Source organism: Panulirus ornatus, chromosome 51, assembly GCF_036320965.1.
Source record: "Panulirus ornatus isolate Po-2019 chromosome 51, ASM3632096v1, whole genome shotgun sequence".
Lineage (NCBI taxonomy): Eukaryota > Metazoa > Arthropoda > Malacostraca > Decapoda > Palinuridae > Panulirus > Panulirus ornatus.
The window spans coordinates 3141483-3157442 of NC_092274.1; the positions used below are offsets into that span (position 1 = coordinate 3141483).

A 15960-nucleotide genomic window follows, 5' to 3' on the forward strand; every position below is an offset into this window, starting at 1 on the left:
AACTACACTTCCCAGACATAGTCGAGTTATGCTTTCTCGAGTGCATTCTGGTCATGACACACCTTCCCATCATTACAAACACAGTTTCAGCTTATTACAAAGACCCTTCACGCCCAAGCTGTAACTTCAGTACTGCAGATACTGTAATTTTAATCCTGAATTGCCCTGTAACACACACACACACACACACACAATGTATATATAACCGCACTTTTTGACCTGTGGACGTGGCTGGGTTCCTGATCGCTGCCTGAGCCTCATCTTCACTACCCATACCTACTGCTCAATGGGCGTCTGTTACAGTCCTCAACACCCACACCAGATGTCGTGAGGGGATGTGATAACCCCATATAACTTGTCTGTAATGACCAGCTAGGCTTTCTGTGAGCCCAACCTACGTGTCTGTAAGCCCAGCGGGTCTTCTGTGAGTCCAGCTAACTTGATTGTGAGCCTCGCTCACCCGTCTGTGAGTCGTTATAATGTGTGTTCATCTTTAACCCGAACTTTCTATTTGTGCAGGTAATGTTTGCTGGTTATAAAAGGTCATTTCAGATAACATTGCTCAGCTGACCTTGTCGCAGTTAGGGGTCACAGACCTGATCTCCACCCACCATCACCGATATTCGCTTGACCTTAACACACAACACACGAAATTCTCGTAATTCTGAGTGGGCGCTTAGTGACACACACACACACACACACACACACACATTTGAGTATACCTTCACTAAATACAGTGGTTTAAGTCTGTCTCATACGAACTTGAGAGAGATTTGGCTAAGCTTAGGATAAGACATCTAGATACTGATGGGGTATCAATATAAGGGTACCTTTCTCTTACCACAGCAGCAACAGGATCTTTTATATGGGTTCCCGCAGCGACCAGGGAGTCGGCCACGTCCATCAGACAGAACAACAGGTCGAAAAGTGCAGTGATGTTTTCTATGTCCGCCTTTGTGGGTTAAGTACAAGAAAACTTGGGAGAAAGTATTCTATGTCTTCAGCACGAAGGATGAACCTCGGACAGCATGGGGTGTTGTGGAGTTGAATCAGTTGAAGATGTTTCCACCAGAAGGCAGAGGAGAAAGTGTGTCTCGTACCTGCCTAGGTGTTGTTGTTTCAGGTGTGTGTATGTCTGGTGGCCGATGGGATGAGAGTGTAGTTGTTCCCAGCTTGTCAGATCATTTCAGTCTTTACTTGGTCAATGTGTTTGTTGGAGAAGAGATATTTATGAATGGAAAGGCTGTGGAAGTCTGAGGAAGGGTTAAGCGCATTTTTTCAACCTACCTGGGCGATGGTGATAGAGAGGTTTTGGATGGGAAGCGGGTCTAATGATGTTCCAATTACTGAGCATAAAACCCATGGAAGTGAGATTGTACCAGGAAGTATCTTTTGTTTCAATGTACAATCGGTTAATTGTCTGCGCTTGTTAAGAAACCTTGTGATTGCTCCCGAGTGCTTTGTTTTGAGCGATTCACAGCCTGGTCATAGTTGCTTTTGGTAGGAGGGGATAACTAGGAAGGTGAGGCGTGGCCTAGTATGGAGTAAATAAAATGCCTGTAGAGGATAATAGCCAAGATAGACTTATTTCCAGCAGATGACGGCAGTGAATATCCAGGATTAGAGATATATGTTGTGTACAAGACTGTTTACCATCAATTTGTATCAAACCAACTTTCTATTCCTTTAATATTTTCATGTAGTACATGACTGTTTACCATCAATTTGTACCAACCCAACTTTCTATTCCTTTAATATTTTCTTGTGTACAAGACTGTTTACCATCAATTTATATCAAGCCAACTTTCTATTCCTTTAATATTTTCTTGTGTACAAGAAAATGAGCCTTTAAAATATCAAACCTTAGACTAATATACACGAAGCTTGGATATATTTATGTGAAACTTATGCTCTCTGAGGATAAGGACGCATTTACTCTACCTGCGTATTAGCAAGAGAAAAACATGAGGTAAATTGAGCCGTAGCTGTCATGTACATTAGAGCAATTTTTCTCTGCTCGGACGTGACGATCCCCCGACTGTGCGCCAATGATGATAACATTTTGCAAACGTCCATTGTTTTATGGAAGTCAGAGAGACTCTCGTACGATATCTAGAATTATATTATAATTCATTAACGCGAGCCTGGTGGATCTGTAACAACAAGAGAGCCCAGGAAAGCTACCGTGGTAACGTCATAACGTGTGTGGTGGTGGGCTGTGGTTCGTGGAACGTCTGGTGGAAGAAGCATCAGTGGGATCTGAACCTCTTTCGTCCTCGTAAAAGCAAAAAAAAAATAAGTGAAATCCAAGAAGCGAAAGTCATAAAATTCATAAAAGCAAAGGACTTCAATTCTTATTTTGTCTCCGTCTTGATCCCACTCTCCTTAGGATCCTACAAGGGTATATCTTACAAATAGGCAACTCCTGGTCTTCGACCAGTGAAGCGGAAGATGAATTTAAAATCATCAAAAGATGTCGTCTGTTCCCTGCAGTCATTCTTGCCTTTGACGGCGAACGAAAGGAAGCCACACTGAGTGTTCCAACTCCTGGAAAATCGGATGTGTTGTTGGAAATGTCAGACGGGTATGAATAAATGCGTGGCTGGCTGAAAATCGAAGCCTTGGTGGGAGCCTAAGTACAAAGGCTTTGGACATGGCGGAAAGGATGTGTTGACTTGAAAATATCTCGTTCAATAACAACCCCATCCATGACTATGATATATAGCATTTATTCACCGTGAATATATTATTTTCTCCTGGGATTGTTTCTCGTCAAAGACTAACGGTGAGGCTCCTCAAAGTGAGTAAATGAGAACCATGCGAACAGATGGGTCATGGTTAAGGAAGCTTTGAGAGACTCCAAGACGTGAAAATATTTACGCTCTGGCCAGGTTTTCTTTTGTCTTGCTCTGGTGTTTCAAGTTTTCTTCAGGGGGTCAATATTGTGGATATCTTGAATCACAGACTGAAAATCCCTGAACAGTTATTTACCACAACGACCCAATTCTCCTCGACTTCTTGAGGACAACAGTACGACCCCTGAGCAAAATGGTACGACCCTTGCTTGAGCAAGACGGTACAACCCTTGAGCAAGATGGTCCGACCCTTGAGCACGACGTTACGACCCTTGAGCACGACGGTACGACCCTTGAGCACGACTGTACGACCCTTGAGCAAGATGGTCCGACCCTTGAGCACGACGGTACGACCCTTGAGCACGACGGTACGACCCTTGAGCACGACGGTACAACCCTTGAGCAAGATGGTCCGACCCTTGAGCACGACGGTACGACCCTTGAGCACGACTGTACGACCCTTGAGCACGACGGTACAACCCTTGAGCACGACGGTACGACCCTTGAGCACGACGGTGCGACCCTTGAGCACGACGGTACGACCCTTGAGCACGACTGTACGACCCTTGAGCACGACGGCGCGACCCTTGAGCACGACGGTAAGACCCTTGAGCACGACGGTACAACCCTTGAGCACGACGGTACGACCCTTGAGCACGACGGTACAACCCTTGAGCACGACGGTACAACCCTTGAGCACGACGGTACGACCCTTGAGCACGACGGTACGACCCTTGAGCACGACGGTACGACCCTTGAGCAAGATGGTCCGACCCTTGAGCACGACGGTACGACCCTTGAGCACGACGGTACGACCCTTGAGCACGACGGTACGACCCTTGAGCACGACGGTACAATCCTTGAGCATATTGAGGTGACCTCTGACCTGACCAATTCATTCTAGCTTACGAGTCAACAGAAACAGATAACAGTGCCATATACCCCGACATTCTGTTCAATTTCATAAAACACGAAAAGGGAAAGATAAAACCCTCACATAGTGACACGTTTTATTAAAAATGTCTATTGTTACATGGGCAATATGTGGCTTGCAGTACATGTACACAGAGATGTACTTATAAATGCACATTGTGACGTAGAGAAATGTACATGATGTCCACAGTAGGACGAGCGCATTTTCTGACAAAGTCCATGTTATGAGTGAGTTCATGTTATGGGCCTAACACACTTAACACGACAACTTAACGCACTCAGTACTCCAAAATACTTATATAAGTATTTCTAAGACACTGTGGTAATAATCTAGCACATTCTACGTACTGTGACGCACTCAAGCATAGATCTCTCTCTCTCTCTCTCTCACTCTCTCTCTCTCTCTCTCTCTCTCTCTCTCTCTCTCTCTCTCTCTCTCTCTCTCTCTCTCTCTCTCTCACATACACTCACACACTCTGACCTTCAGCTCTCGAAGCAATATTGTAACGCACTCAGACCAGCATGGTAAGACACTCAGCTCGGTAGGCTAACACACCGAGGTCAGTGGTATAATTCACTGAAGTCAATATATGAAGACACACTGAACAGTATTTCAACACACTTAAGTAATGTCTTTCACATACACTTTATGCTTTCGGAGAGGCAGCGCTACAACACACTCAGTACCTTCAACACAGGTCAATCATACTCAGGTCAATCATACGTCAGGTCAATCATATCATACGTCAGGTCAATCATATCATACGTCAGGTCAATCATATCATACGTTAGGTCAATCATCTCATAAGTACAAGACAGAATTCTAACACTCCCAAGTCAATGATAAATAGTGAAATGCATGAACGCACACTAGTGGTCAAGTCATAGACGTAGGTTGATCAACGGAAGGTGATCATCAATGGAAGTCAGCAGTTAATTAGTTCATCAATGTAAACTATTGGTATACGACAGTAATAACTCTCAACTTGTTAACCAATCATCAATATAAGACGGTAACATAGGCAAACTAATTCATCACTTTTAGCCAGCCATCACTGTAACAGAGATGTATGTAAACTAATCAATGCAAAGCAAATATCAATGTAATATACGTAAGCTACGTAGCTATGTAAACAAGTCAATATAAGACAGTATGCAAATCAGTCATCATTGAACGTCGCTAACACGTGTGAACTGGTAATTAACAATGTAATTAACGAATGTAATTAAGTACAATATGTTACATCAGTCATGAATGGTGGATCTGTCACCCCTTCATATCAACTGTTAGCAGCATCAGACAAATAGGGTAGCGTACACCAGCAGTCAATAAATATCAATAACTATAGCAGATTAATCTTAAAAAAAACTAATTAAACTACCCAATGTCAGCTAACGATCCCCATGACCAATCCAATACACCAGACCTCCTGTTTACCTCAGAATCAACTGACTAAATGCATTATGTTCCCCCACCCACACCACCTCCTTCTGGGGTCTTTTGCTCACACTACCATCCGCTTCTGAAACCTCTCATTTCGGTACGATAGGTAGGTCGAGGGTCTTCGCCACACAAGTGTTACGCTGGCTTCTCCCAGGGTAAGGCTGTGCTGCTCCGCTGGCGAGGATTGCTCCAGCTGTGCTGGCTGTATAGCGGAAGTCATCTAATCTTAGGGTCAGGTCATGGGTCCTACCTACCCCTATTCGGTTCGATTCCTCTTCTTTTTCTCGCACTGAACATGATCTATTCAATCAATTTGGACCTTTGAACTGCAGCATCTCAGAATGGCGATACAATAATCTGCTTAGATTCAATGGTGCAAAAACAATGCTTTTACTTATATCTCTTTCTAAAATCTTAATCGTTTCTTATCAGTAAATCTATCATCACTACAATTCCACCCTGAGATAACATACATGTGTCTGTTGTAACCATATCCCTCACTCTAACTTAAAAATCCTATGCAATGAACACTACAAAATCTGCTTGCCCAAACCTGTATTCTTCTGTATCATTTCCTCATTCGTTTCCTCTTCCTCTCATCTGAGATGGGTAGGAGTGGGGCATGTCTGACCCATAAACAAACAGAAATGGTATAAAAAATAGATATAGACATCCGTCAATCATCGCTGCAGGTCACTGGTCGTCAGGTCAGTGACCTGCAAGTCTCTCAGCAGGTCAGATCATACAGGTCACCTCAATTATCAAAACAAGTAGGTCCAACGGGGTCATGTCAATTATCAAAACAAGCAGGTCCGACGGGGTCGTGTCAATTATCAATGCAGTAATTTATCAATCACCGTCTCCACTGCTAGTTAGGAACCAATCATCAACATATCTGGGTCAAGTATAGTTCCTCCAGCCACGCAGTTGGACATCAATATACACGTCAAGAGAGAGATTGTCAATATACACATCATCAGAAGGACTGTATACACAGACACGTCGTCAATAAAGTCATCAATACAGCTTAGTAACGTGTAGAGGTCTGCCATCAACACATGTCGCTCCCTCAGAGCAGGTCAGACATCAATACACACAATCGTGTTGCCAACGTAGGCCAATGATGATCGACCCAAATTGGACATCTGTCGAAGCTGGCGGCACTCCAAGGCGCATGAGAGGGTAATGAGTGAATGAGGTGAAATATGAGAGGGGTATCAATGTGGGTACATCTGTAGTGAGGGGGTCATCTGTGAGTAAGATGGGAGAGGTATTGAACATGTGAACTCCGACTGAAGCGTCATTGAACACCTGTCTCTTTGTAGAACATAAGAACATATGTTCACAGGGAGAGGGAATATTGAATCGTCTGCTCTCTTATAATATACATTTGGGTCACTAACATACAAATAAGACGATTTGTATAGTATAGAGAATATTGTGCGCCCAGTTTCCAGTAGAAAAAAAAATTGTTCACTTGAACACAAAAACTTGTTCACTTGAATACTGTATAAAATATCTACGAAGCTACGGATCACTGAGGGCAACGAGGATATCACACAGACACACACATTCATCTGGCCAGTAGCAATTTGACCTTAATTCTTCAAGGTCAAAATGGTCATTCTCTCCTGCACTCTGACCTTTATCTTCAGTGGTTTTTCTAGATAACAGTAAGTCACAGGTAACTTATATATTCCTTTTTTTTTTTCTAAATTGGATTTCTGGAAAATTTTCTCTTTCTTTCGTCTCATCTTTTCAAGGTATGTCTTGTCCACTGAAACATTGACCATTTCTCACTCTCTGAAGTCACTGTCAATGATGCATATTCTTTCCAATATTAACATTTCACTGAATCCGCACAGCTTTCGAATATACCATAACGACACACGTAACCTTTGACCTGTGTGACAGAGGTCACTCCTGCCATCATCACAAGGTCTTCATATGGAAGGCAGACACGGACCTACATCCACCCAGTCCACACCAGGCCTAAGCTTAACGCAGACCACTGGCCAACCACTGTATCAAAAGCTTTCTGGAAATGTTACAAAATGTTCATGAAGGTAATGTTTATCTCTTGCATGTGTTCAGTGGACGTTCCATTGTGGTCCAGGGACCACCGGTACGTTCCATTGTGGTCCAGGGACCACTGGAACGTTCCATTGTGGTCCAGGGACCACCAGAACGTTCCACTGTGGTCCAGGGACCACCGGAACGTTCCATTGTGGTCCAGGGACCACTGGAACGTTCCACTGTGGTCCAGGGACCACCGGAACGTTCCATTGTGGCCCAGGGACCACCGGAACGTTCCACTGTGGTCCAGGGACCACCGGAACGTTCCATTGTGGTCCAGGGACCACCGGAACGTTCCACTGTGGTCCAGGGACCACCGGAACGTTCCACTGTGGTCCAGGGACCACCGGAACGTCCCATTGTGGTCCAGGGACCACCGGAACGTTCCACTGTGGTCCAGGGACCACCGGAACGTTCCAGTGTGGTCCAGGGACCACTGGAACGTTCCAGTGTGGTCCAGGGACCACCGGAACGTTCCAGTGTGGTCCAGGGACCACCGGAACGTTCCAGTGTGGTCCAGGGACCACCAGAACGTTCCACTGTGGTCCAGGGACCACCGGAACGTTCCAGTGTGGTCTAGGGACCACTAGATCCTTCCTAAGTGGTCCAGACACCATAAGACCGTTTCTGAACCTCCAGACTTCATACCTAGACTAAGGTCACCATTGCACTGCTGCCACACACAATGCTGCAAATATGCTGTTTCACACACACACACACACACACACACACACACACACACACACACACACACACACACACACACACATACGTGTATATATATATATATATATATATATATATATATATATATATATATATATATATATATATATGAATTTATTTATTCATTTGGTAACTTTGTCTATTCAATAATTCATTATTCAATGATTTATTTATTCAGTTTAAGCGTTGAGACAAATATCCCTAAAACGTACAGTGGGGGGAAAAAAAACATCGGTTGTTAACACCCTTAAGAACTTAGGTCATAAGGGTCAAGGTCTAGTCAGAGTACGAGTGGTCGTTAGATCCATATGAACCTCAGAGAGATGACTGAAGCCAGAGATCATGTCACAAACACACCTGGGTCAGGTGTAGAGGTTCACCTGGGTCAGGTGTGGAGGTTCACCTGGGTCAGGTGTGGAGGTTCACCTGAGTCAGGTGTAGAGGTTCACCTGGGTCAGGTGTGGAGGTTCACCTGAGTCAGGTGTAGAGGTTCACCTGGGTCAGGTGTGGAGGTTCACCTGGGTCAGGTGTGGAGGTTCACCTGAGTCAGGTGTGGAGGCTTCTGATCAGAAGTTGATTCAGTCACATATCGAGGGTTTTACGTCAATCTAGGCAGGTATGGAGGCTTTATATCACTCACACTGGCAGGTGTTGAGGCATAACGTAACATAGCAAGGTGATGAGGCTTCACTTAACATAGGAAGGTGATGAATCTTCACTTAACATAGGAAGGTGATGAATCTTCACTTAACACAGGAAGGTGACGAGGCTTCATTCACATAACACAGTCTGTCTTTTGTAACGAATAGTTACATTACAGTCAATTCTAATATAGTGTATGTCTCTTACTGTCTCCCCGGGCCTCTGTTATCTCTTATTGTCTCCTCGGGGGCTCTATTATCTCTTATTGTCTCCCCGGGGGCTTTGTTATCTCTTATTGTCTCCCCGGGGCCCTCTGTTATCTCTTACTGTCTCCCCAGGGTTACAGTATCTTTTGGTATCTCCCTGGGGCTCTGTCATCACTTGTTGTCTCCCCAGGGCTTAATTTCACTCTGGTATCTCCCCGGGGGGCTCTCTGTGCCTGAGTTGGAGGCAAGTTCCCATTCCTTCGTGACCTCCAACAGTTTAAAGCCCACAGTTTTATCTACAGTTGCTGGCACAGATCGAGCAACTCATGTGGCAAATGGGGACGTGATAACAAAAGTTAAGTCCAAGACTAGTTAAGTGTATATATATATATATATATATATATATATATATATATATATATATATATATATATATATATATATATATATATATATATATATACCAAGTCTCTGCATGTGTTCATGCAATAGCACCAGTATAGCAACACAATGCCTACATTCTGCTATCATTTCTCTGGATTACATCACTTGCAATCAATCTAACATTTATCTTGGTAACAAACACATTTTGCAAGTCTTTGTGTTTACGTAAATCTCTCATGACATTTAAGTGTGTTCTGACGTCATTCTCAGGCCACACTGACCAGTTGTTTCTGACCTGAATGGGTCTTGTGGTTGGCCTGAGACGTGGTCAGTGTGCTGGGTATGTTTAGGAGGAGGAGTTATCAGAGGTCGTGGTAAGTAGTGAGGGTCGAGCGCGGTGCTTTGGTCGTTTTAAAAAAAAGTTGTTCTACTCTGGAAGCTGGGGGATATAGACAACATCTAAGAGGTCATTATAAAGGTCATGGCAGGAAACCTTTGACAGGTCACTGTAGGGGTCATGATGGAAAATAATTGTATCAATATCAAATTGAAACGATGTATGACCCAGAAAGTCTCCATGGGGTCCGAGATGACTATGCATGGATACAATAAATGAAACTTTCTGAAGTTTATTCTGAAAACACTGATGAAACTGAGTATCTTAATCGTTCTTTCAGGAGACATTAACTGTATTTGCCCAGCAAAACGAGGACCTACCAAACCTTTCTGGTCAGCTAACTTGAAATATATTAACATAAAATTAAACTTCTGTCAACACTGGAAATATACCTAAAAAGATTTTCCATGAACCGGAATTGGATTATCTTAAGAGAACGTCATGCAGTCCGTATCAAAGACATTAAATTACGTTCGTCGGGTCAGATGTAAAACCAGCAACCAAGAATTTCCTTCAATTTAGGAGAAAAAAATCTTGAAAATATTACGAGAAAAAAAATAAAATCGTCGGTCGAATATAAAAATGATCCTAAAGGAAAATTTTACGCAGAATTTAAGAGAAATTCTTAAAGGAACACATGATGATCTAGCAGTCGTCACCTCACAAACGGTAGGTGGATGAAAGAGGATTTTTTGTTTACAAAATCCAGACATTTGGTCCAGAGCGAGAGAAAAAAAACTTTACTGTGGTTTTTAATTAATCAGAATTATCATATCCGGCTATATAGCAGTACATTCATAATTAATTTGGCCTGGTTAATTACTTCATCAACTTAATGAACTATATAATGAAACTGTGCACAAGTATTTGCTCATGACGAAATGTCATTACAATGAAAAATGGTGTCTGTGTTTAATTACTTTAACTGGTTTTGATTATTTACAAAATAGTTCATTATCGGTGTTGTATAAATCACTCATGACAAGAAATGTCCACATTGTGTGAGGATCAGGGTTCGAATCCTGGGCCACCACGGGTAGTTAGGGTAATTCCCTGCTTTGTGAAGATAATCCATATGGTATAATTAATAATCATGTATTCAATATCATGTGACAGATGGAACATATCAAGGTAGCTTAATGTAGATGAGTATCATCAGGCAAATCACACAACAATAATAATAATAATAATAATAATAATAATAATAATAATAATAATAATAATAATAAGTACTACTGCTATCACTACTACTAATACTACTTACTACTTACTACTACAATTACTACTGCTACTAATAGTAATACACATGTCAAAAGTATGGTTTTGGAGTCGCCAAATTTCAGACCAAAAATAATAAACATCTCTCTTAAATGCTGAGCTATACATCTGTGTGCTTCAGAAAGCTAGATAAACCGAAAGTAAGAGCTATTAAGTAATTAGCTGCAGCTAAGCACCGTCAAGTTGCAGCTAAAGTTCAATAAAAAGAACTTGAAGTGAAAGGGTCAAAACTGCGCTGTCTCAGGCCTATCGGATACAAAGATCGGTGTGGAACTACAGGTCAAATTACATGAGAACACTAAGGCCAATTTGACCTTACATGTGACACCCTACCTTCCCTACTAGGGCAAGTAGCGACCTTAAACTGGTTAAGGAACTTTTTATGACTATGTTTAAACGTTAGTATAAACTCCTACAGCCCTCCTGTCGTGATAAGGTTGAGCAAATGAGCTGTTGTGATAGAGTCTGGAAGAATCTACCCCCCCAAAAAATAAAGGTAGATTTCTCGTGTATGTCGCATGTAATGCAAATGAGACTTCCCAGTACAAAACACTCCATTAAAGTCGCTTTTTTTCCACACGACACTGATACAAAATACAGTCGCCTACGTGTAATAAAAATACAACTATGGTGTTACTTTGTATTTCGGGGGCTATTCAAAACTTTCGAAAAGTTATACACAAAGGAAATGACCCATAATGACTGAGGTGTGACTACTTCGTTACAATTAACACTGTCCACAAACATGGTACATTCCATGTTCTCCATCCTCTTTATGTACTACCCACTACCCTCTTCTTTGTATCTCAGGCTTTGGTTTTCTATATATGCTTTATAACATGTAATATACTTTTTAACATTTAAAGCTCATATTCTGATAATATATAAATAAAAATGGATTCTTCCACAGGTATAAACGAGTCATTCAACATCCCGTATTTCTAATGTCTGATTCGGTGATATAAACACAGCATTTATTCCAATGTTCTCTTAATTATTCTGATTATTGAGAAAATAAAGAAAGATAAATGAAGTGTATCTTTCTGCTTCAGTTAATAGACGAAGATAAAGGAACTCCCTACACTACAGTACAATTAAATTAGCATGAGTTAAGATTAATAAACTATTCAAACATCACAATATATGAACTTACAGACAGCGTTACATTTAAGTTCACCTGTTACCTTTTCATCACAACGTTATTTTTCTGTTTTGCCATAACAACCGATATCTTACGTATTCAATACATGATTTTCTAACGTTATAAATACAGTTTCTTCTTTCACTATCATGGCGAAAAAATAAACCTTTATATTCTGTAACTTGCATATACACATCAAATTTTCATTTTACAAAAATTCTACTATACACGCGTCACATATACGTACATACAATTTTCCACGCCCGAAAATCAGACAGCAGCCTTCAAGGATCGTATATACCGTATATAAGGTATATATAGTATATATTCTGAGGATTATCTTGGGAGACTAGAAGGAGATACGTCCACCCAAGCTCGTTCATCAATGAATTCTAACTCGACACATGAGAGCCTTGAGAGCCATGTTGGTTAAAGAGGCTTCGAGGGCCAAAATTACCCACCGAACACCAGTTCTGGGCCGGGACTCCGTGTGTCTCACATGATTTCCTCCTTCCAGAGCCTCCAGCCTGGGATTTCCAGACCCCTAGTGCAAGAAATTCTTCCAGAGACGAAAAACAGTCTTGCCCACAGAAGCGAAGGAGGCCATCTTGCTCCTGGTTCCACACACCGACGTTTTTGGTGGCGTTGTACCTCTCGGCCTTCGCCACCGACAGTGGGCCCTCATCACCAACACCATCTCCAACACCATCTCCACCATCAGAGTGCCTCCGGGGGCCTCAGTACCTCGCCCTGGATCACATGGTGGAGGTCTTGTCAGCTGGATCTTGGGAGACAGCCCGTTTGCTGCTCTTCTTCAGCGAGGTTCCTCCACTGATGCTTGCTGCCCTTACGCTTCCCCCTTCGTGCTGCTCCACCAGCATGCGGGCGCGTGCGGCAGGGGTGTTGTTCAACTTGGGGTTCGGGATGCAGGCGTATACAGGACGGTACAGCAACACCGACTCTGGACTGGACTCCAGACCGCCGTCGTACACCTGACCCAACTGGAACTCTGGACCGATGTACATTCCTCCTTCTACGTGGTCACAACACACGCCTGGTGGTTAGTAGGGAGTGGTTAGTGGGGCGCGGCTAAAAGGGGAGTGGTTAGTGGGGCGCGGCTAGTTGGGTGTGGTTCGTGGGGTGGGGTTAGTGAGAAATAGCTAGTAGGGGGTGGTTAGTGGGGCATGGCTGGCAGGCTGTGGTTAGAGGAGTAGCTAGTAGGGCGTGGTTAGTGGGGCGTGGCTAGTAGGCTATGGTTAGTGGGGTGTGGCTAGCAGGCTGTGGTTAGAGGATTAGCTAGTAGGGCGTGGTTACTGGGGCGTGGCTAGTAGGCTATGGTTAGTGGGGTGTGGCTAGCAGGTCGTGGTTAGAGGAGTAGCTAGTAGGGCGTGGTTAGTGGGGCGTGGCTAGTAGGCTATGGTTAGTGAGAAGTAGCTAGCAGGGCGTGGTTAATGAGGCTGTGGTGGGTCGAGACACTGTTAGCAAGGCGTAGTTAGTAAGGGCGTGGGGAGCAGTGGCGGGGTAAGCAGTGGTCAGCAGGTACGTGCTGGCAGGTCATGGCAACCCACTGTTGTATGGATAAAGGTCAACATGGGGTCAAATATCGTCATATGACCTGGAAATAATCTGGCCCCGACCTCGGAGTGAGTTACTGTGTCCTGTGGGTAACCTAAGGTGACCTGGGACCCCTCAGGGCTGACCTGGAAGTAACTCAAGTCACCAGATGTGTGGTGGAGTGACCTAGAAATGTCCTGGATCTATATATGATTCTTCTTAAGTGCCCTGGATAATGTTCTAGCATAGCTACGAAAGAAGGGTTAGGCTCAGGTGACCTGGAAGGGGGGACACTACAGCGTGGTGGAGGTGCCCTGGGCTCGGGGGGCGCCAGAGGAAGTGGGGGGGACTTACTGTAGGTGATGTTGGGTTGTTGGTTGGAGTTGGGGATGCGAAACGGGACTGTGGCGATGGTGATGGGGAAGTGCATGTGGAGGTCCTCCCCAGACTTGCTCATCAAGATGTTGACCTGGAAGATCGAGGTCATCGTTAATTTCCAGACAGGTCAATCGAGGGTCACGGCAGAGGAAAGGGAGATAAGACAGTGAGGCAAAATGACCTCACCTTAAGGACATAATAGATCTGTAGGAGACGACACACGCCAATGAGAGTCGGTGGCATTACTGGAACGACCAAGCTTTGGGAGGAATCGAACTTCCAGCGGGTTCCTGGAGCCACAGGATCCCCCGTGTATTCCAGGACTGGGTGCTGGATGTCCTTCGTCACTCCTAGGACACCCCGGTCGATGAAGTACTCCACATACTGCCAGACAGGAGGTCAAACATGAGTTGCTCTGTCCTGCACTACCATGTCCTCTCTATCTTCCTACCAAAATATGTAGGAGTTTTAACTACGTATTTTACGAACGAGGAGACAAGAAAAACGAGAGAGGGAATACCTACTTATCACTTATCGTTATCTATAACGAAGTTCTGTCGTTAGGGCAGTACCTCCCTTGGCAATGATTGCCTACTCCCAGAGAGAGAGAGGGAGAGAGAGAGAGAGAGAGAGAGAGAGAGAGAGAGAGAGAGAGAGAGAGAGAGAGAGAGAGAGAGAGAGAGAGAGAGAGAGAGAGAGAGAGAGAGGAAAATGTACACCATATATATGTACCGTACTAAGTCTATATGCATATAATACTAAGTTAAGAATACACTATATATATATATATATATATATATATATATATATATATATATATATATATATATATATATAGATAGATAGATAGATAGATAGATAGATAGATAGATAGATAGATAGATAGATAGATAGATCATACAAAATCTATATGTATCAAATACTAACTTTAGATGTATATCGTTCTAATCACAAATGTATATAGCTCTATGTACATAATTCTCATCCTAGATGTGTACAGTTTTCAAGCCATCTGACCAGCTTAAGCTTGAGTCACCTCACCTGCATCAGCTTAAGCTTGAGTCACCTCACCTGCATCAGCTTAAGCTTGAGTCACCTCACCTGCATCAGCTTAAGCTTGAGTCACCTCACCTGCATCAGCTTAAGCTTGAGTCATCTCACCTGCATCAGCTTAAGCTTGAGTCATCTCACCTGCATCAGCTTAAGCTTGAGTCATCTCACCTGCATCAGCTTAAGCTTGAGTCACCTCACCTGCATCAGCTTAAGCTTGAGTCATCTCACCTGCATCAGCTTAAGCTTGAGTCATCTCACCTGCATCAGCTTAAGCTTGAGTCACCTCACCTGCATCAGCTTAAGCTTGAGTCATCTCACCTGCATCAGCTTAAGCTTGAGTCATCTCACCTGCATCAGCTTAAGCTTGAGTCACCTCACCTGCATCAGCTTAAGCTTGAGTCATCTCACCTGCATCAGCTTAAGCTTGAGTCACCTCACCTGCATCAGCTTAAGCTTGAGTCATCTCACCTGCATCAGCTTAAGCTTGAGTCATCTCACCTGCATCAGCTTAAGCTTGAGTCACCTCACCTGCATCAGCTTAAGCTTGAGTCATCTCACCTGCATCAGCTTAAGCTTGAGTCTGATCTCCTCCTCACTCTGGTTGTCGATATCAGCCTTCAGCTTGATGCTTTCCCCGCAGACGTAAGCTGACCGCTCAAGCTGGGTCCTCAGTGAAACAGGTCCCCGTTTACAGCAGAGGCAACAGAGGGCCCGCTTGTCCTGACCAACCATGGGTTTCTGCAAGGCAGATAAGGGCCTTCGTAAGGGCCTTTGTGAGGGCTGAGGTAAGGGCTGTGAGGGCTGAGGTAAGGGCTGGGGTAAGGGCTGTGAGGGCTGAGGTATGGGCTGTGAGGGCTGAGGTATGGGCTGTGAGGGCTGAGGTAAGGGCCTTT

The 15960-nt window shown here is 43.8% G+C and overlaps 1 protein-coding gene across 2 annotated transcripts in view; it reads right to left on the reverse strand.

The window, feature by feature from the left end:
• Window positions 1-10956: 10956 nt before the first annotated feature.
• The window catches only part of LOC139764832 (arrestin domain-containing protein 2-like), a 97187-nt gene continuing 92183 nt past the window's right edge, over window positions 10957-15960 (reverse strand). For both annotated transcript variants that reach the window (XM_071691809.1, XM_071691810.1), the window contains 4 exons: window positions 15626-15805; window positions 14201-14398; window positions 13991-14105; window positions 10957-13136 (listed from right to left, as the gene is read on the reverse strand). In XM_071691809.1, coding sequence (XP_071547910.1) covers window positions 12838-13136; window positions 13991-14105; window positions 14201-14398; window positions 15626-15805 — 792 coding nt within the window. In that variant the 3' untranslated portion in view covers window positions 10957-12837. The remainder of the gene's footprint in view (window positions 13137-13990; window positions 14106-14200; window positions 14399-15625; window positions 15806-15960) is intronic.